The 23,368-nt window shown below is 37.4% G+C and overlaps 1 protein-coding gene across 22 annotated transcripts in view; it reads right to left on the bottom strand.

The window, feature by feature from the left end:
* The window catches only part of DLGAP2 (DLG associated protein 2), a 455,914-nt gene that overhangs the window by 134,380 nt on the left and 298,166 nt on the right, over positions 1-23,368 (bottom strand). For 9 of the 22 annotated variants that reach the window (XM_036380773.2, XM_054514363.1, XM_036380769.2 and 6 more), the window contains one exon: positions 19,693-19,725. The exons of 8 other annotated variants lie outside the window; for them this stretch is intronic. In XM_036380773.2, coding sequence (XP_036236666.1) covers positions 19,693-19,725 — 33 coding nt within the window. Of the gene's footprint in view, positions 1-16,696; positions 16,817-19,692; positions 19,726-23,368 lie in introns of all 22 variants that reach the window. 5 more of the 22 variants (XM_054514364.1, XM_054514365.1, XM_036380776.2 and 2 more) reach the window with 1 other exon arrangement.

Genomic DNA, 23,368 nt, shown 5'->3' with positions numbered 1-23,368 from the left:
TAAAATGTTACAGGCTGAGGTTTAAACTACAGTTATTCATATTTACAAGGCTTCCTTAACACTCTTTGCTCGTGCCTCCATAATGTAAGTGCATTTATTTAACATCAGCTTGGGAGTTCACTGAGTGCAATATAAAACCTAGAAACATTGATGGGACTATTTTCATTCATTTCAGCTTTCTTGGGATCAGACCTGTAGGAATATAGCCATATTATAATGTCACTCCTAGAAAGAATCATTTACCAGCCCATATGGAACAGAACTCAAATGCAGCATAAGATAGTATCTGCATCTGAAATATCAATTCCAAAGACTCTGAATTGAGGTGGAAACAGCTGCATAGCCAAAAACATCCTAGTGTACCAACTAAATACTAATTGTGTACTGGAAGCATACTGTTTTCAGCAAGAGTAACACAAATTCAATGCATTAATATTCATGATTATCCCATGTATTATTAGTAAAATTAATGTCCATTCATAAATCTGTAGGCTAGGCTTTGGATAGGTAGACTACCTATTCTTATGGTGAAGGCAAAATCAGCTGGACAGCTGGGTTTGCAGCATGGTGATCGCTGATAAAAAAATTTGGCCAGTGGCTGGATACTAGTGGCATCTCCATACCTTAAAACTGGACTCAGTTATTTAACACTTTCATTACTTTCTGGAGGAGGTGACAGTCAGCAGCAGGAGGAGGTCCCCTGTCAGCAGCACCAGTTCAGGGGAAAGGTCAGTACAATGCCTTTATTGGCATGGTTATTAATGGTTACTGGGATTCACAAGAACCTGGCAGAGAAACAGGCTGACAATAAACTCGTGTGCAAGTCCTTTACCTGGCATGTAATAGCCTCTTGCCTCAGCTGAGGCTGATGGTCAATTGATTCCAAGGCACCTTTGCTGCCTTTGCTCCCAAGAAAAGGACTTGGAATTCTGGTGGGGAGTTGAGTATGACTTGATGGGGCACTCTTGAAGGCTTTCAAATATTGGACCAGGTTTTCTAGAAAGGCTGAAGATATCCCCATCCTTGAAGATGTTCAAACTTGACTCTACAAGGTCCTGAGATACTCCAGGTTGGCATTGATTTGAGTGTAACCTGGACCAGATGTTATGTAGAGATCCCTTAAAATTTTTATTATTTTTTGATTCTAGATTTTAACAACCTGCTCGTAAAAACATGGAATATTATGAATTTACACTGATTGGAAAAGTATTAGCTCTGTTGCATACTACATCAACCTGTCTTCATCTTTTATGAGTGAAGAGTTATACTTCAGTATTCTTGTGTAGCATCGTATCCCGTTCAATTTTCCCTTCATAAAATTGGGACAGCATATTTGTCATTCTTAAAGCAAGAAATAATTTTGCAAGTCTGACACTGCAACAATGAAAGTACAGCATACTCATAAGGCAGATATTTTCTAGCTAAAAGAAAGAATGTTTGCATCTGTTTTGTATGATTTAGTGATTACCTTCTGCCCAGACACAGCACACCATTTATAGCATATACTCTTTGCTCAGTGAGTTTAATAAATAGATTGCCTTCAAATTTACCTGCCTTAAAAAATTACTTTGTATACCCTAAGAAAATATAACCTCATAGAATTTGACATAGAATTAACCTCATAGAATTAGCCTACAAAATGGCATTTTTTGACACTACCATGCAATTAAGGGGCACATCCCTGAGTGCACTGGAACACATAAGTTTATTGTACTCCTTTCCACTGCTAATTGACCTCTTTTCCAGTGTACCCTTCCATGACACTCAGCTTACCATGTTTTTCTTAAAACCATTTTTTACTATCTCATGGATTTTTATTACCTCCAGACTAAATGCGTTGCAATTCTTTAGTTAACCTGAAGCCTTTGAAGAGGCATTAAAGACTACTGTGTTGTTTCTTGGAGGCAGCGAAGTTCTTTGCTATGAAGATGTAATGAGTGCTTGTGTTTGTGTGACGGCATCTGTATAAATATCAAGCTTGTTCTCTGCTCTGTGTTGAAATTTTCTGTCTCTGCATGGGTTTCCTTTTCCTCTTCATTCTCTGAGCTCTCCTACTTTGGATGACAGTTTTTCTGCAGTAAAACTCTAAATTAAGAAGTCGAATAATGTGAACTTTAATTCAGCTGCAGTGGTGCTTTTCCTTGATTCTGAGAAAGTATAATCTCTCTCCTGAGAAATAAAGTATCAATTGAGATTAAATTTCACCCAATTGTATTGACAACAATCCTTCAATGGGTTTTCTTACTTCAATTAGATTTCAAAGGCACAACTGCAAGAAAGTGATGATTCTGGACATTCTAAATTGGATATATTTCACTTTAAAGATTTTGCAGGTTGATGGAACATTAGGGTTAGTTTGTTTCCAATACAGAGTTCTGAATTTCTCTCTTTCCAGGGTTTAGTTTTGCCATACCAGTCATTCAAATACATCTCATTCACCTGCTGATAGTCCATAAGACAACACAATTTTATTGAGATCATTGTTTTTCCCTCTGAGTACATGTCTAAATTCTGAGGCACATAAATACTCCAAAGACAAAAATAACTTAACGCTTTTGAACATTTAGTTTCTATGGAGACAAAACTAAAATGTCTAATGTGAATTTATATTCAGCCTGATGCCTTTCAGGTTCGAAGCACTTCATTAAGCCTTGGGGAGAGATATTTTTCCATAAATAAATACACAAAAAAATAAAAGAGAACCGCCCAAAATCCCAAATCCTGTGCTTCTAATATGCACTTGTGTATTTTAGTTGTGTAAGAATTGTTTCTGGCAGCCAGTTTCTGTTTTTCTATTCCCACTCTACATTAGAGACTTATTGATAGACTCAAGACATAGTTTGTGTCATTTTCAATAGACAAATCTTTTTGTTGAAACATGAGAAAACTCAAAAGTCAGGACTTTAAAGCTTCTAGCTTTCACTCCAAGTGTTTAGAGAATAATAGCTACAGAGTTAACTGCTACAAATGTCTGATGCTGCTAGGTCAAAGTAATGAATGTTACATGTCTGACCTTTTAAGCCAGGATCAGCAAAAAAGGCCTGAAAAGCACAGCATCATGATTAGAGCTGTAGAAGTACTCGTGAGATTTCTTTCAGGCAGTTGGATACAGAGCCCACTTTTAGAAGTGCATTTTAAGTGGCACTCTATTCAGTCTTAAAGATCATATTTGAAGAGGTGTTGTTCACAATTATCATCTGCTTTAATGATGTTTTCTGAATCCTGTTCTTCTGCAAGCCTTATTAGTTAGCTTAATGTTTCAGCCAGCTCTTCCTTTTTACAAACTGCAGGTAAAATACAGCATGAGATTATTGGTACTGAGGGTTTCTGTAAAGAATTTTGCCAGGCTTTGATGATTATGCCTGAGCCAACTTCCACGTGATAACCCTGTAAGCTGTCATTAGCACAGTGCTGGGCTTGAACTCAGTCCCCAGCAGGGCTTTTCTAGCTCCAAACTGTATCACATTAAATATGGTTGCAAGGTTTTTTGGCTTGAAACTTGCTCACAAATGACCAGCTCAGAGGCTGAGCAAAATGACTGTAAATATAGACATCTAGAAGAACCATGAATTACAGTGTGGGAGCCTGGTTTGGCCATCTTAAATTGATCTAGCTTAGTTTTTACACTATTAAGCCTGTTTATCCACCTGAGGATCTGCCAAGCTCTTTGTGCTAAAAAAGACCATGTACCTGCTCAGCTAAAATTTATTATGCAAAAAGATATAAAAAACAAAGAATGGGAGCATAAAGCTGGGTTCAGTGTACAGAAGTTCCACTGCTGAGCTAACTGCAGTGCAGAGGCAGGTGGGAGCAGCATTGAGGGTGCCCCCAAGGGGAGCTGAGAGCAGCGAGGTCCCTGCCCGGGCAGGGCTGTGTCTGCTCGCCCGGCTGGCGGCAGCTCAGAGCCAACAGGGGCTGCTGCCCGAGCCCTTCCAGCTGTGCCTTCCACGCCTGCTACCAACACCATGCTCAATTCAGCCTCCTTTCCTGGCAATGAGTGTCTGTAACAATACTTCAAACACTGGATTCTCACTTACTAAATCTGGCATTTTTCCATCCGAAGGTTTGTTACGCTGCAGACTGACCCAAGGAAATTCTGTACAGACTGACCCCATGTTTAGTTGCCTACCTATGCACTGTGTTACAAAGATTTATCACTCAAATAAATATGAATTTAAGGACTTTCACCTCCATTTTCCAGAGCATCATTAATATTAGTGTCTGCAACTGCCATTTCACTCCATGTTCTCATTTACATATTCCTTATTTGTACTTTTGGCATAGAACTTTAAGAAGACCTGACTTGTGCAATCAGATTGTCCATTGGTTTGGCAGTTTTTGCAACTAACTGTGAACTCAAGACCCAATTTAAAAGGGAATAAAAATTACTAGAGATAGTTTGTGAAAATCAGAAAATTCATCAGGGAAATGCACAATAGTGACTCCACTTAGGCAGAATCAGGGCATGACACTGGAGCTGGCAGCAGCTAAGTGCCCAGATGGCACACGGGTATTAGCTGAGCAATGCTCCACAGCTGCAGGGTAGCAACAACATTTTCCACTGTATGGGCTGTTATGTGGGATGAAAAGTCAGACAATGAACACAATTCATGGGGAATTAGACTTCAGTACTTCCATTTGCCTAAATAGAAACTAATTTTGTGCATGTTATCATGCTCATCAGTTATCCTGGTTAATTAAGACTTGCCTGTATACTTGATACCTTATCAATTCTTATGCAGAGTAGCTGATGGAAAAAGCATTTACTTATCATTCATCAAAACCCCAAAAAGAGATTTATATTACTTGGCTATAATTCTACCAAAATACTTCCATGTACTTTAGAAGCCTGAACATAACTTATGTGTTTATTCAGCTCAAAAAGAACAAAACTCAGCTGCCTAAATGAATCTTGGAAACACTCTTGAGTCCAAATGCAGACAATGTGGAGATAAAGTGCTATTGGGTGAATAGGCTGCTATTCATCTAATCTTAAAACAGACATCTTAAATAGGACAGATGAATCTTGTCCTGAAAATATTTGCTTCTCTCCATTTACTGTAGAGTCTGAGGTAACTTGATTTAACAGATCCACCTAGAGTGTAAATACTTAGAGTTAGGTGGAATGAATGTCACCTCTGAAAATCAAATGTAGAATCAGATACTTAATGTGCAAATAAATCATGTCAAGGATTCCACAGTGAATTTCTTCGAAAGGAAAAACGAAATGAACCAGGCAAGTCTTATTAAATCCCAGCTGATGTTTTTTCCTCTTGAGTAAAATCCAAAGAATAAATCTTTTTCATTTCAAAAGTTCTTGTTCTGTATCTCCACTGCAGAAAAACAGTTGACCTGAACAGTTAGACTAACATGAGAGACAGACACACTGGTCACTGCTTGGAAGCAGTGTTCTTCCCTGCTGTCTCCTCTTCCAAACAAGTTTTTCTGTAAGGCCCAAATTTGGTAGTTGATGGCACAACCTCCCACACTCATCTGTGACATACTGCAAAGAAATACCCATAGCCCCTGCCTTCCCCCGTCCCAACCAAACCCTGTCAGTTTTAACTCAGCCTTCCTGCAACCAAACCTTGTCAGTTTTAACTCTGTTCATTTTGCCCCAACTTAAGATGAATAGTCATCTAGGGTGATTTAGCAAGACTTGAAATTATCTTTTAGGAAAACAAGCAGTGAATTTGCAAAGCAAAACAAATATGACAACCATTTTTAGAAGGTAGTTACTAACAATATTCTTTACTACCTGTGTAGACTATTTCTAACCCCAAGCCCCTGCAGCAGATGACTCATACATGTAGGGACACATGGGGAACCCTTACACCACAATGCCTGACTAGTCTGTGAGCCCAGCATTGATTCACCATCTGACACATGGCACTGCACAGCCCTGAGCCCTGGCCCAGAGCTCACCCAGAGCACAAGGTGCTCAGTGTGGGCTGAGCTGCCCATAGTGCTGAGCAATTTGAAGCCTGGAGAGCAGGGCACAAAAGGTGAAGGGCACTGCTCTCCCCTTTCCCACACCCATATGGGTGCAGGGTGGAGAGGCTCACATCCAGAACTGCAAACTCAGAGCTGAGAACTTCCAGCAGCCATTGTCCTGCCGCAGGCTGTACTTCTCTACTGTCTAATTTATGGAAATCAGCTTCAGAAGTGACCTACTTGCTCTAAGGGAGGCCCTGCCATGCTATGCTATGCTTATATTTACTTCCAGCTATTGCTCATACTTGCTTCCATGCCAAAGTCTGGTAATAAAAACTCAGGCAAATCAGCAATGCAGTTCCTAGGGATGTGGAACTTAGGATTTGAGAACAGTGAGTTGCACTAACAATCCAGAAGAAAGTTATACTAAATCTGGTCCAGAATGTCTATATGTTTATACAACATTAATTTTGTATACTTTTCAGAAATATTAAGAATACAAAGTCTTCTATGAAAATGCTTTAATATAGTGATAGCTATATTTTTGTCTTGTCTTAACATGGCTGAAACTTATCTAGCATTCTTTGCATATCTAGTAGTGATGGGAAAATAGGTTTGACTTCAGCTATGTATGTGTGGAAAATATCTCAAACACCCCAAACACCTCTATTTCAAGAAAAAACAATTTGCTGTATTGTGCAAATTGACTAAGATTTTGGTATTCACATGAGAAAGATCTTGTTCACAAAATGTGCTTTTGCCTCAATAAAAAAAGATGCCTTCAAAGACATAAAAAGATTGAAACATTCATATAATCATATCTGTAATTTTTATTGCAGACACGTCTCCTATTGCATAACAAATGTTTTGGAAAGGTTTGCAAAAGGCCATGCAAACTGTAGGCAATATTTTAAAGACTAAGCACTAAAATAGAAAGAGGTCAAGAAAACAGAAAGCTATGATCTTAAATAGCAAAATAACACACTGTTTAACTTTTTAGAGTATATGAGGAGTGAAAAGTGTAGCATCTATTCAGACCATGAAATTCACTGATATCATTAAAATGTGTGACAATCAACAAACAGCTATAATCCACCTTGACAGAAGTCAGTGCACCAAGCAAATCCTTACTTGAGAGTCCTGTCACTTTCTTAATTGGAACAGTAACTGGGTTTGTTTGAAAGAGTGAAATGTATTCCTCATCTTAAATTACACCAACAAGTAACAGAAAAATCAGAGCAGAAGGATTGCAGAAATTACTGGAAAATAAATGTAGTTGAAGACAAGTTCCTGGCAACAAATCTTGTTTAATTGAAAGGAACCAGATCATGCAAGGAAAGTTGTTTGTGAGACCAGGCAGGAATGGCTGAAAGCTTTTGTTTTAAAACAAGTCAGAATATTCTGAGCTAGGACTTTAATATCTTTAGAAAGCTCCATAGATATTAGAGAGTGAAGGTGAATTGGGTCATCCTCATGGTAGACAGGGGAGGGAAATGGCAGAGAAGTGCACCCTTTTCTCAGCCAATGTAAAGTGTCATGGTTCAATTACCTTCAAAGTCATTACAATAATGCACACCAGGGGAGGAGCTGCCCCCCAGTCCTGTGCAGGCCCTAACAGGGAAAACTTGGCTATCTGATGATTAGAGAAGAAACAAGTGCAACAGTCAGAACGAGACAGTGTCTCAGTACCAGGGCAGACTTTTGCTCAGGATTATACCTGTATTCAACTCTATTTACATGTAGCCATGGTTTTGGCAGAGGTAGAGTTAATTTTTTTCACGGCAGCTGCTGTGGGGCTGTGTTTTGGAGCTGATAATACAGGGGTGTTTTTGTTATTGCTGAGCAGTGCTCACACAGAGCCAAGGCCTTTTCTGCTCCTCACCTCCCTCCATGCCACCAGTGAGGAGGGTGCGGGTGCGCAAGGAGCCTGGAGGGAACACAGCTGGGATGGTTGATGCCAAATGACTCAAGGGATATCTCACATCCTATGTGTCAGGACAAGGCTGGGGGAAGAAGAAGGAAGGCAGGGACATTGAGAGTGATGCCTTTTGTCTTCACAAGTCAGCATTACACATGATGGAGACCTTTCTTGAGGACAGCTGAATGAAGTAGTGAATTAATTCTTTGCCTTGCCTGTGTGTGCAGCTTTTGCTTTACCTATTAACCTGTCTTTATCTCCACACAGGAGTTTTCTCACTTTCACCCTTTCAATTCTCTCCCCTTGGAGGGGAGTGAGTGAGTGGTTGTGCTGGCTGGGGTTAAACCATGAGCTCGTGTAAATGAAATATCACACAGGCCTTGAGGCCAGCTGTGAATACACAGCTCTGGTTTGTACCACTGAAACCTTTCATCCCCTCTTCCACTTCCTCTAATAAGATGCCTGCATCCAAACTGGTTTTTGGGAAAGATGCATTGCCAGCCTAAGTCCTTGAAACACACCCAGGCACACAGACAGGGAGTGCTCTGGCACTTGGCTGTGTGGATGGCCACACACCAGAGAGGGGACTCAGAGCACAGCCCACATCAGCTCCTTGGGGCAGGTGCAGTAACAGGCACTGGGCAGCATGGCTCACTGAACTGCTGCACTGAGACTCAGACCAGATGTAAAAAAAGGGGTGACCTAGTCCTACAATAGAGGAGGCTGGATAATTACAGACATGGAAGAAAGTTTGATTGAAGAAAAGAGAGAGCAAAGACAAATTTTTTATGACTACTTATAATTTCCTTCTGTTACTGTGACAAAAATCCCAGCAATGCTTGAAGCCACACTGCGCAGGTCTTGTGTTAGTTGTTGACTTGCTTGCCCAAGGAATGCACTTGCTCTCTGATTTTTTGAGATGAAGACACTACAGCATCTCCACATTCCTAAAGAATTGCTTTCATTGTATAATATTCAGTTACCTTACTAGGATCACATGCTTAACATAAATATAGTGTTCCAGGGAAAATTTCTTTTGCTCAGTTTGTTTCTGATCTCTTGCAGATAGATATTTCTGTTTATTTAGCAACTACATAATTTGCTAAAATAATGGGAAAAATATGAGTTTCAAATTCCGGTCTCTGATTTCAAGACAAATATAACACTTTTCTATTAAGTAAGAAATAACAGGTACAGTGTGTGCATCTTACATGATGTGGAAAGTGTTATGAGAATGCAAGTACTTCTCTGCAGGAAGAAAACAAATTTTTGGCTTTATTCAGTGAGAATGTTTTATAAGATGTAACATGAAAGGAAGTTTTGGATAGAAGTTATGAGGGCTTGGGTTTTATTTCTGAAGCTTCTCTTAATATTGAGGGTTTTTTGCTACATCTCATCCTGAAAGAAAAAAATGATCTAAAGGTGATACTGAAAGAAGGCAGGTAGAGTCTTAATTGCAACATGCAGAATAAATAATGTTTGCTAAAAATGATTTGCATTTTCCTGTAACTGTACATATTCAAAACATCAGCAATGGATATAAAAATCAGATTCAAAGGCTGATAACTTCCTGATTATGTTGCAATTCAAACATTGCCCAGTTAATTATGATGAAAGATATTTCCATGGAATGTATGTTATTTCAACATTTGCTCTTGGGGATTACTGCCTAATATTGTCATTAAAATAAAGCAAAAACCTGATGGTGGATGAAGTATAAACCTTGTTTTTTAGATAAGATGTCATAAGTATTGTACCTCAAGCACTTACATAAAAATTCATGAGCTACCATTTCCATAGCAACAGGCAACATAACTTAGCTAAGATAGCTGCTTTCCATTCTAGGGACTTCATTGTCCTTGCAGTTTATGAAATACAAAAGTGTGTCTTGTAGGACTCTAAGCAGACAAAATGCTGGAAATGCTGAGGAAGGCATAGATTTTATTAGACATGCAGAACATTAGACATGCTTCTTTCTCTTCTCACCTGTATTACACAGGATTCTCTACCATTTTCAACTCACCACATACAAATCTAGTTCTCCTTGCTGTGCAGGAGATCCAGTGAAAGGCATCTGAAGCTGGCCTGTCTCTCATGTTAGTCTGATTCTTTCTGGAATGTGCAGAAGGAGCTTCTTCACTGGCCAATTCCTTCTTTCTCTCCTTCCTCCTCTCAGTTACCAAAATAAAATTCACTTCAATGCAGAGATTCAGCACACCATATCTGGGGCACCTGTTAAGTCTCATATTGAGCCTACACAAAGTTACTAATTTAACACACTGCTGACATACTCCCAGAGTTGTAAGTCTTTTGCTTCCCCAATGGTTCCATGTATCTTGTTATTAATCTGAATCACTTTAAAGTGCTTTTTAAAAACATCTGGCTCCGAACTTTTAAATTAAAAAAAAAAAGTGAAAAAAATTTAAAATAAGAACTTAAAAAGACAGCAGAACTAATATTCTCACTAAAGGTACTCTGAAATTTCACACTTGAGTAGCTGTGGTCTAAATATCACAGGGAGCACCATCATTTTCTACCTACTGGAAGTATAGGATTGCAGCCTGCTTGCTATCCTTGCCTTGCAAAGAATGATGTCTTATACTATTTTCTCAGTGAGGGTGGAAGAATTCCTTCTGAAGGAGAAATCTGATTGATGTCAGCAAGTGAATCACCACCTGTCCATGGGAAATGGATGCTTTTGAAAGCAAGCTATATTGGACAATGCATTTGATAGACTCTGTAATGAAGTGATGGCTCTGAAGTTCTCCTGAGCTGAGCCCCTGTCAAGGACCCTAAGGCACTCAACTCCTCATAGATTTTCCTTGCTACAAAAATATGCAGAAGGTAAAAGAATTGGTTTTTTTTTACTTCACCATTGAGAATTAATTAATTATACATGATATAAGGATGCAGATAATTTATCTGACTTCTAAGTTATTTTCTCATTTTGGCAAGTGCACCAAAAACAGAAACTGGCACAGGTAGCTGGAAAAGAAGCTGTGATGCTGGAGCACAATCACTTGTCATGTGGGTAGGTTGCATGATTATTTGTCAGGAGCAATTCAGGGATCAAGAGTAAGATGTAATGTGTTCTACTTATGAACTCCACCCAAAGAACATATAAAATGTAAACATGGCAGTTAGCTTCTTTTTTCCAGCTACAATGCAATGCATGATTTCTTACAGCCAAAGATCCTAACACAGGGAAATAATCCTCTATTTCTACATCCATCCAAACAAATATGTACAGCCTGTCACCTCATTCATACCAACTAATCACCTATGATCTAGCACTTTGATGAAGGCTGAAACGTTCAGTGGATATAAAAAGAAAAAAGCATTACACCTACCAGAGTAATTATTACAAGGGTATTTTTATCCTGCAGTTGAACATACACAATAAATGAGCATTAGATTAGATTATGCTACTGAAATAGTGCATGAGCCTTTATTATCCTACAGGACAAATGCTGCAATCCCCTCTGACAGACTCATAATCACAGCAATAACCAGTTCTTGACCTATGAGGGAGGTTGAGTATCCCTGCCAAACTAACAAGAATAGTAACTTCTCTCTCTGAAAAATTGATTGCTAACCACCAGAACCGTAAAAAGTCATCTCCATATTAATTAACAGTGCCTAGTCTTGCATTAAAATCAAACAGACATACACAAGTCACTGATCTTGACAGATAAGCCTTACACAACACCTCCAAAATTTATGATTACAGGAAATACAGCCATATTTATTTAGAGGTAGAGACAACCATGGAAAGCACCAGCTCCTATCATCTCTGATCATTATGATCACTTCCTTGGCTGAAATTGGAATAAGGAAACCATTCTAGAGCTATGTCAAAATTAAATTTAAATTCTATCAGCAAATTTACTTTGAAGTAGTAAAGACTGCTTGTGGCATTTTAACTTTGAGTGTGTCATTTAATTTTTTCATAAGAATGTGTTTATATAGCAGTATGATTTATTAATGTCAAAATCTTGTAACAGCAAAGAAATACCTGACTTGTGATCTATTCAATACATAAAACTTCTGGGCAGAATCACTTTGCTCATAGAAAGTAATCTGAACATCTATTCTCCTTGGATAGTTTTTGTAATTCACAGCTCCAACAGCTCATTTCAAGAAAAGGAAAAATTTAAAGGTCTGAAATAAATATATATTTCAAAACTATAAATTTAAAAATTATTCTCAGGTGATATAATTTTAGGGAAAATGATATTTGATAAGTTAATACCTATAAAAATTAGAATGAAAATAGAAACAATTTTTTAATTTTTTTTGCATACAGCAAACAACTACAATTCATTAAAAAGTGCTGCTAGATTACATAACTGGCCACTGAGGATAAAAACAGTCATGATTTATAGTGTGTCCTGTGAATTTTATATATTTATATATATATATGTGAGAAGAATATGTACTAGTATCAACTGCTTATTTTGTACAATATTCTAAGTACAACCTTCAGCTGCTACGAGCAGGCCTAAACATGTAGCCAAGGAGTAACATTGGACAGTACATAATGACAGTAAATGCAAACCCCATCAATACAGGATATTTAATATTTGTATTTGAGAAGCTACTACCTGATTAATTAAAAGCATTTTGTATATCTACCTGTGAAAACAATGTACATTTAATCCATGCCATCAAAATGAGGAAATTGAAGACAGCAGGTTTTAGATGAGGAGTCAAAGCTTGCAAGGAGAGAACCTTTGACTGCCAGCATGGTTGTCCTCTTTTCAATAATAAAATTAAATTGTCCTCCTTAAGGATTTGCCTTTGGCTCAAATTCCAATTTGATATCTTTCTTCATATGAGTTTTTGTGGACTATTAGTTTAAAACACCCGATTATACTTCTTTTAGGAGACTTTTAGCATTTCAAAGTCTTCCTTTGACCTGTTTCTTTTAACATTGTGTAGTGCTGCAACAAGCTCCTGCAGCATCACAGTCTAAAAACAGAGCCCACACTGAGAATAGTTGAATGACAGTTTGGAAAAATTGCTGCCTTAACTGAACATTGGGGATAATTTGACAAACCCAATATCATAAATACTGTAGCCCTTGCTGCTTTCAAATAATTAAAATTTAGATATTTCTAAAAAATACATGATTCATTAAAGAAGATTCATGCCATGACTTCATGCATTTGCAAATCAGAGATACACCATGTAGCTCTGCAGGATCTGGTAGAGTCCAAATATTTTTTTTATTTCTTTTAGTTCCTTAAAGTTCTGTTTGGTGGTAATGAATGAGGTACATATAATTACTCTGATTCATCCTGTACCCTTAACATGAAATACCCCAGAGCACTTAAAACCAATAATTAATAAAATATTAAAAAAGAATTAATTAAAAGCTCTTTATTAACTAAATTAACTAAAAAATAATCATTGACTTCACATAAAACAAGATCAAGAATTGTGCAGAACTCATTAAGACTTTGTATAACTTATGTTATATAAATGACTAAGAAATTACTAGTAGTACCTGCAATACCTCTGTATCAACAGCCCTTTATACAGTTCTTGTTAAACAAGTATGAATCATAGGTGAGAGCCAAAGAAATGAGACCAAGTAATCCTAAAGAGTGAAATAAATTCATGTGGCAATGCATCAATACCACCATCAATGTCTCTGTGAGACTCCCAAGTTCAGGAGTATATAGTTCCTGCACCTCTGAAATTGCCATATTTTCAAGAAAAGCATACATCCCTTTCATTTTTGCTTTTTGCATATATTTAGGTGGAAACTAAACAGGTGAGATTGAGGATATAGAAATTAGCATTTGAATACAGGAATGAATCACACAACTGTCAAGTTCCTGCATGATTAGGCACTTTCATTTGTTTCCCCATCTCTGTACCTCCATGGCTGGGTTGCACTCTAGAGTGAGCACACACCAGCACTCTGTGCATGCCCCAGCCCAGCATCCCCAGAGCACATCTGCATCCCCACCCCTGGAAAGGTTTGCTCAGTGACCTGCAATGCTCAGTGCTCACTGACCCAGGAGAGGCAGGCTCCAGAGCAACCCAGACCGAAAACATATGAGCTATTTTGGACCAGGAGCCTGAAGGAGCTCAGAAACAAAACAAAATAAAGAAAAATTCAATCAATTTGAAATAATGTTTTAATATCCACCACCTCCCCCTTCCCCCCCAAGTACAAATTCCCAGAGCAGACTTTTCATGTTGGTACAAAATAATTGCTTTTTTACCTGCAGCTTCATCTGGAAAACTGATCTTTTGAACAGCAGGACTTGCACAGTTACATCCCAACTAAGACTCTAAAGGCAAGAGAAGTACACACAAACTTTCTCCTCATGGTTTTTACTTGAGAAAAAAAACATCAAGGGCCAAACAGAACTGGAAGAAATTAACAGAACTAAAGAAGTTATGAACTTGGATAAAGTCTATACTAGATGAATAAAATAAATGCAAGATAACTTATTTTTAGTTTGTGATTCTGTCCATTCAATTTTATAGAAGCTCAAAAGGAGCTCAGCTGTGAGTGACCTTTTTAGTTTTGTTTTGTGTACTAGCTCATTATACTCCACCCTCTTGAAGACTTTCATTTTCTATTTTGGGTTACTTTTTTTTTTTACTCGTTTTTTTTTTTAAACTCAAGCTTGTCTCCAGCCTAAGCTGACAGATCTTACTTTTTTGAAGATTAAAAATAATGTTACTGAAATTCTGTAGAAATTAAAAAAAAAAAACTCCAACACTTAGCAGATTCAATTCACTAGGCAAGCATTTCCCCAAATAAAATCAAGATGATAGTTAGCCAAAACTAGCTGCAAAATAGTATTTTCTCCAAATTTGTTCTTTAAAAATCTGTCAGCTCTAATCAAATAGCACTGAACTTTGATATTCTGTTGTTGATACTCTTGAACTAAATTCCACTCAGTGTTATTTGTCCTAAGCCATACAATCTTCATTTTCTACCAAACCCTACACATACTTTGGGCAAAGGCAGAGAAAAAGGATAAAGATGAGACTTTCTGTGCTTCTGACACAAATGCTACAGTACCTGCAATTAATATGGCTGAGAAGACACGGAGATAAACTTTTATTTCAACCACAATACCCAGTACTGGTGTACTGAATGAAATGTCCATTTAAATTTTTGACCTAGCAGATCTGTGATTAGGAAAGTGCACAGTTCAACAGGCCATTAACTAATTCATTAAATGATGCTCATTATATAGACAAAGTGTTTTTTCTTCTGGAAAATGAGCAGGTCACTGACCACTACCTTGATGGGATACAGCCAGGAATTAGAATGGATATTTTGAGTTCATATTTGATTAGCATTTGAGACACTCTTCCCCCAGGACTGCACATGCCAAGTTCCTACCATAGCTCGAGCTATTATTCAAGACCTGAGAACGCTCATTCCACTTAACACTATCTTAGTTTTACTGACAGTGCTGAAGACAACAATCTGTTCCCTAGACTATTAAAGGACTTTCAGAAATAAAAAATAAAAAAAAAAAAGAAGCTGAAATCTAGCATCACATGCCAACAGTGAAGAAGTCTTTGAAAAAAATAATATCTGTGTCCCTGAGGTATTTCAGAAAACCTCAAGCCTATTTAGATGAATTGCAGCAAAGCAGCATTCATCATTAACACAATGCAAAACAGAGTCTGTGGATCTTACTGACCAGTTGGCTACTTTGGGGTGGTAGCAGGGAAAAGGGCAAACACTATATGCTAAAGCTGAATTAAAAGAAAAATCAGCAAGAGATGCAGAAGATGCATTTGAATTACCTTCTGTAGATTCCTAGCTCAGGTGGCACCTAACTAATTTTTATGTGATCCAGGACAGGAATTCATAGGCATTCTTTACAGCCCGTGGAAATCAAAGCAGACAGCTGCTATTAACTCTCTTCACCATGGAGCTCCTCTGTGTTAAAGGTACATTCTTAATCTTCTAATTGAGCTAATGCAAGATAATAGTTATAGGGATGCAGTCTGAGGAATGCATTTAAATGGGGCTTTAAAGTCTCATCCCTTTTTTTCATCCCACTGCTTAGAGACATCCTGGCTAATTCTCCTTCTTCTTTGGACTAATGATCACCCAAAACTCAGTGCCCACCCAGATTTCACCAGACTGAAACTGCTAGGTTACATATGCTGCCATAAGAGCATTCCCTTCCACCTCAAATCTCATGTTAGCCACATCAGACCAGGGAAAAAATGCTCATTCCTCAACTCAAATGTCAGTTACCTTTTAGGATTACCACTTGGTTTGCTTGACACAGATAATCACTGTAACCTGAACTGTAGCTAAATCCTTAAAAAGGGAGAATTAAGAAGGAAGTGTTATGTACAAATAAAAAAGTAATTTACTTCTATATACAGCATTTACAAATTTCTACATGAATATATTCTCATAGTTTTTGAAAATCAGGTTTTCCTAGGACAGCTGTCAGAAAACCAGTCTTACAGTGTGAGCCTTAAAGAGTACAATAATTCAAATTTACCAGAACAAAAGTTGAAAGGTATCTTGACTACCGTACAAAATTTTTTAGTAGTCATAGGGTTAATAAAATTGTGAAATTCTATGAAAGAGGCCAGGTTTGCAGATCAAGGCAATAAGCTCATCAGGCCAGGTGACACAGCTTCTCTGCACAGAGACCTTTCAACAGGTCACTGCAGTTTGTCACAGACACTTGTTCAGAAAACATACCTGAAAAAGGGGCAATTTTCAGTGTTGCTGTCAAAGGCATAGCAAAAGGAAGACTGGCAGCTGAAAATAGACAAGTTCAACCTTTCCACAACATTTCCTAGCACTAAGGGTAATTAAATATTGGAATGGCTTACCAGGGGAGCTGGTGGACTCGCCATTGCTTGGAGCTTTAGGACGAGATTAGATATCATTGTAAAAGAGATGCTTTAATCCAGCTTCTGGAAGTTCTCAACATGCCCATAACACTTGCAGCTCTGCATTAAGACAATGACTATAATCAAATCTCATACTTTAGGGTTTCAGCTGATCAACTGCAAGGGTTATAAAGAATTTTTTTTTCCCTTCACATAAAAACCAGACAGATACTTTAGTGTGGTTTATTCTGATCTGTCTCTGAAGTAGCAGAGATTGTAGAAATCTACAGAAAACACGATGGGGCCAGTGGTGATAGGGAAAGTACTTCCTCTTATCCTGAAATTCACAAAGCAGTTGTATCCAAATGGGAACTTACATGAATTTAAAGTCATCTTGATGGATGCAAACCCCTCCTGCCCTGGAACCTGTGTGATTAGGTCAGGCAGAGGCAGGTTTGGTCTGTCTGCCCTGCTAAGGGTCTGGCAGTAGCACCCACTCAGCATTTCACTGACACTGCTACATGACTTAAGAAAGGGACTCATTTCATGCTCTGCTCCTGCAGAGCACTGGCCAAGGGTCAAGTGAAAAACTATTGGATCACCATACCCTTAGAGGTCTTGTTAATGAATCCTGCTGGAATAGCTCAAAGGTTGTGGTTTTTGCCAAGGTGAGATAAATAGAAATCTCAAATGAGTTTGGTTCGTGTTTGCACAGCGTGAGATACAAATCACTTGTTAACACACATATCTCAGCTAATTAGCTAATTGTTATTAAAGATGCATAAATAATACCTTGATCTCTTCTATCTGCTGAAAGTTAACATACTTTGGACTAACTAGAGTAATCATGTTAATACATAGGTATCAGGATTTACTGTTCTGTGTTTTCCAGCATACATACATAAGCATCCCCTTTGGTTTTTAATGTAGCTACACCTGTAACTGTACATTCTGCACTATTTTAGCAGAATACTATCATGACTTGATTATTAAATATATGTAAAGCTGAAGGCAAGAAAGAACATTCTGCTACTTTTGCCCTTTTATGTGAAAAGAGTACGTCTTAACTCTGTCAAATAAAGCATAAAATGAGAGATGGATCTTCTAGTGATTTATGTGAGCTGCACTGTAGCAAGTTCATATTGTGAGTCTCCGAATAAATATCTATTTAAGTGAAGTCCACACCAGGCTTTTATGCTTATTGCCTGCCTATACTACTCTCCTACATCCCTTTGACAGTGTGTTAGATTCTAAGATATTTCTGTCTGTGCTACATAATGGGCCATTGGATAGATTTGTGCACAGCTACACCTGGAATGTAATGCAGGCATGTGAGTCACCTGTTGTGCAATTCAGGACTTTTATCATGCAGAATAAGGATGATTTATCTTTGCCATAATTCTGAAGCATATGTATCAATATAAGGGTCTGTTTTCAGTATTGCTCATTATGATTATGTTGTCATATTACAAAGTAAGAATGGGACACACCATGACAGCAACATCTAGTAACATGAAATATTCATGCAAAAACAAAAGCAGACTCAACCTGTAAAAAGTAGAAAAAAAAAAAATCTACTGATCCTGCTTATCTCAATGTCTATTTTGGTGACACATGCATACATTTGATAGCACCTATGAGGATCAAATTTACAAGATGGCCCTAATTAAGCAGTATATTATTCCATGGGTATCCTTACTCAAACCAAACCAAAATACTCAGAATAAGAGTTTTCTCATCTGGGATGAAAATGCCAAAATCTGCATTTACAGTCTTCTGACATCTCAAACAGACCGCACTTGTTGTGCTGCTGTATTTAAGTACAAATAACTCTGACAGATCTGTACTCAGATCTGCTCCATACTGCACACAAATTTCATTATAATGAACTTCTAAACTTTTTTGTTCTGTTGGTCTTTTTTTGATCCATATCTTACAGCATACTTAATGCCTACAGTGCAGGAATGCTTGGAAAACCTCAAATCAATCTACTGTCCCATATTTTTTCAAGAATTATCTTTGAGGAGAAACTGAAAGAGGAATATTATACTATGCACTAGACTGCTTTGGAAGCCAATGACATAATAAATAGTAATACCATTCTAATGATAAGTATCATCCCAAATTTTGACTAAATCTCTTTGTTATACAAATATTGCCTCAGTTTTCACAGCCTGTTCAACTGAAGGATTATTCAAGAAAATTTTGAGTGCAGAAAGAGTCCACATATTTGCAGCAGAGATTTACTTTATTTCAGCCAGTGCTCATTTATATTCCTTCTGTGCCAAAATCTCCACACAAGAAACACAGAAGTTCACATGATTACTTAGCATCACATTCTCTGCTCTTGTATTTCTGCTAAAAATTTCCCAACCCAAAATATTTGAATTGTGAAGTACAGTTATAACTGAATGTACTATTTTTAAATTTAAGTTCCACACAGCAGAAAACAATGTGCGTGTACAGTAGAATCCATAGGATTAATGTAATTGTGTTATCATTCTTTCTCAATTCTCTAGTGAAAATGTTCTTACCATTCAAAACCTCTTTCCTACATACTTCAAGTAATAAAACTAGACACTAAGTCTTGTATTTCTTGAATCTTTGCTTTCCTTAAGTACTGACTAGTGGGGTTTTTTTTTTGCCTGCCTTACAGAATCACATGCAAGTTTGAATAACTTAAAATCTTTTCATTAGAACTTGTTTTGGAATAATTCTTCCCTCCCCTTGGATTGTTTACATTAATGATATAATAGTTAACATTTAATGCAAGTTTTCAATTCTGTTCTTTGAACTAGTGCATGTAATTGTTACCTTTCCTTCATTTATCTGAAATCTAAAAAACCCCAACTAATAGTACAGTTTTGACACGTAACAAAATGCTGTCAGATGCACACCAAATAAATTTTACAACACCCCTTTCCCCCCACCCTCCAAGAAAACTCAATAAACTGAGTATAAAACAAACAACAATCTAATCTAACTGTCCACTTTACCTGGAAATGCATGCCCTGTTAGAGAATCCAAATCTGAAATTAAAACAGTGAAAAAAATAATCTTTAACACTGATTTAATATTAAAAAGCACAAAAAATCAAAAGCAAACCTGGCACCAAATATCACATTATCATCAATATAAAATTTTAATCATATGTATAGAAAAGCAAAACCAGAAAACTTAACATTACATTATGAAGGTTTTCTTCTCCATAGTTTTGTAAAGATGTAAAATATTATCTAAAGATTAAAGCTTTGAACACTATGAGAACTTAATTTATTTTACTGTTTAAGACAGACATACCACAATTATATAGGAATTTACAGTATTTTTCAAATGAAACTCTGATTTCATAAACACATATCTTGAGTATAAACTTTCATTCTACCTTTGTACATAAGAACAAATTAGGAAAGTACAGAATGCTTTTTAGACTGTACCCTTTTAAAAAGATTTTCTTTTTTGATCACAACAAATGAGAGACCTAATTTTTTCTAATCTACTGTCCACACTTGTTTTTTCTTTTCTTTTTTTTTTTCAATCTGTCTTTTTAAAAAAGAGAAAAGAGCTGGAAAAAGCATAAATGAGGTCTTTGCTGGTGACTCCCATCTGAAAAGACAGCAGGAAGGCACATCAGTGATACTGGAGGCATCAGAATGGGCCCTTCTAAATGTGCACTGAGACCAGAGCTCAGGATTCCATCTTTGAAGTGCTTTGCACCTTTTGAAATTCCATGCTCTTAACAAAGATTTATTTGGTACCTTTGAGGAGTTACACTATAGCCAGGAGGGTAGTGGAGGCTGACAAAGTACAGTCAACAGCAGCTGGGATTGCTATTGCACTGCCAAAGCAAAAGGCTAACTCTCAGACCCACACAGCCAAAGAAACCCTTCTTAGAAAGTGCTCAGTCACCTCGTGTCAGTGATGTGAACCCATTTGGAGAACAGGTCCTGTTGCTGGGAGCAGTCCCCCAGGTCCCAGTTGGCTCACCAAGAAATGTGAGAGCTTCAGACTCTCCTTCCCCCATCATACGACAAGTGGGATCACACAGGGGTGCAATGGCTACACTCTCTTGGAAATACACAACAGACAGGTTGTGGCTGACCAATCCACCCCACTATGTGTTTATAGATGAACTTTCTTGTCATTTTTAGGAATTGATTGCGTTACTAGCAGTGCCTGGAAAAAATCTTTTAGTACTGTTTATAAACTGCTTCATCTTAAAAAAAAAAAAAAGTTGTTTTCTTATTGCAACAGTCAACAGATACAAGATTCTAAGTTAATGTTCAGGCTACAGAAATTCTGAACTTTTTGTAGTGCAGTAACTAATTCTAAAAGTCATTAGGAAAACATTTACCAATTAACTCCTGGAACTGCAGAAGGAACTCTTTAGACAGAAGGGAAACTTTGCCTAGCTCTAATAACTTTTAACAATTTACCTGAGACATTTCCTGAGGACTGTGAACATGCTTAGTTTTGTAAATGAACACAGGAGAAAACCAACCTAAAATGTGATAAATGCACTAGAGAGATTGCTTTCTGAAATCCAAATTGCTGAACACAATGAATTAACTAACAATTCCAGTATGTGGTGTCTCAAGCTTTATCATAAACTATAGAGAAAAAAAAAATGCATCATCAGGATTTTTTCTTTCAGAGTCTGAGAGACAGAAGAGTGTTGTTACCCCCTAGGAGTCCATAAAATCCACATCAAAACCAGATTATGCATAGATGGAGCATCTAGCCAGGCAGTGACTGCTTCCTGAAAGCACAGAGACAGCATGCAGCTACCTTGCAAATCAGAATCACCAAAAAAACATCTAATACTTGAATTGTCCAAAATGCTGTCACTATGCACATCCTGTGGAACATCCTGGCACAGCAATAAGGTGTTTAAAAGCATCTGTTCTATATCATTAATAAAATATCCTGATGAAAAACCTCATGATCCAAGAAAAAAAAAAAAACAGAAGAGGAAAAATTTCTCTTCTTCCTATAGCAGTGAAAAAATATCTACTCAGACACTGGGATTTTAAAAAATAAAAACAAACAAACAGAAAAACCAACCACCAAACAAACTAACTAAAAAAAACCCTCAAATCAAAATAGAAAAACTGCAACCAAACCAGAAAAGCGGGACTTCTATCTGAAAAGTTCATGTACATATTGTAACTTGCAGCAGAAATCACTATTAAAAATGCTACTCTGAAAGAAATGCAGATAAGTTAATGCAAATTAATTAGGCTCTTGTCCCAGCATAAAACAATACTTCTGTGTAATCCTTTGTGTTGAACTGATGATATAAATTGTGGATGTGTTTATTTTCTCACAATTCAGTCTACACTAACTGAAAACAAGGTAGTTTGTCACCCAAGCATTTGTCCTGTGTGAACTGTTAAAGAAAATCAGATCTACTTTGCTAGCTGGAACCAGAAGATTTTATAGTATATTGAACCCACAAATCATGATCCACATGCCCCAATTCCATCATTACATTTCACAAAGAATGATGTCAGCTGACACTGCATAGGCAGGCAAGGTAAAGTTTCCCATATAAAGATAAATACCATGTGCAACATTTCCCTGCCAGAGTTCAATACATGAAATTACTGCAGTTATAATGGAATGAAATCTTTGCTGAAACAACTGGAATATTTAGTCTCTGCCATAAGATTTCTTGTACTCTTCTATGGACTCCAAGGGCAGTAGAAAAATCATCATTTCCTGTTACTGTTAAGAGCATTTTTCAGTTTCCTTGACTGATTTTCAATTAAGTAAGCCTGAACGGGTGGAATCCAATTTTCCTCCATTCCATTTATTTAGTGAATTGCCCAGATTTGTTGCTATTCACTTTCATTTTCATACACAAGGCTTCCTAAGCAGCAGGAATCTGAGATGAAAGTGGAATACACAAAAGTGACACACACTTTTATCCCCTTTTTAAGGCAACATAGCTAACATGTCAATATTAGCAGTTATCAAGGAATTACACTCATGAAATCCAGACCTAATTCATACTATAAGTAATTTATTTAGGTAATAAAACTGGTGATTTGACAATAAAGCTGACTTTTAGTTATAATGCAATGGATGTTTTTTTTAAATGGGGAATGAGTGTGCACTTTTTAGCAAGCAGTATCTCTGGTACACCACATTTTATTAGCTCAGTGCAAAACAGACGTTGGAGATGGCACAAGATTTCCATGCCAATAAACTAATTATTTCCTCCTAGAGTTGATTAGCAAAGCTGTAGTCCTCTCTGTATCTTGCCTCCAAGGCCCATTCTCCCTATTGTACAAACAGTGTTCACTGCACAATGCGCTGCTCAGCTTTGGACTTCCCCTCTCCCTCATCTCAGCTCCTCGTGCTGTGCTTACAGCCAGATATCAAAGCACTGCATGGCTGCCACTGCCTGCTCTGGCAGAATGCCAACACACAATGAGTGGAAGGGATGACTCTTCCAGTGCACAGGCAAACACATTTAAGGTGCAGAGCACATTTAAGTCATTTAACATTAAAGGTTCTCCATGGCATTGGCAGCAAGATGATGTAATACCAAACTCTCTCTGGGAGATGGTACCTGCTTAGAAAGGTTAGAAGAAGCTAATGAATGCTAAATCATGGTCTCTTGAAAATATAAGATTTTGCTCTGCTTCTAAGTGTTTTAACAGCAAT

This window comes from Molothrus ater, chromosome 3 (genome assembly GCF_012460135.2).
Source record: "Molothrus ater isolate BHLD 08-10-18 breed brown headed cowbird chromosome 3, BPBGC_Mater_1.1, whole genome shotgun sequence".
NCBI classification, from domain to species: Eukaryota; Metazoa; Chordata; class Aves; order Passeriformes; family Icteridae; genus Molothrus; species Molothrus ater.
Note: the sequence above shows the minus strand (reverse complement) of the source record. Positions and strands in the feature narration are given on the sequence as shown.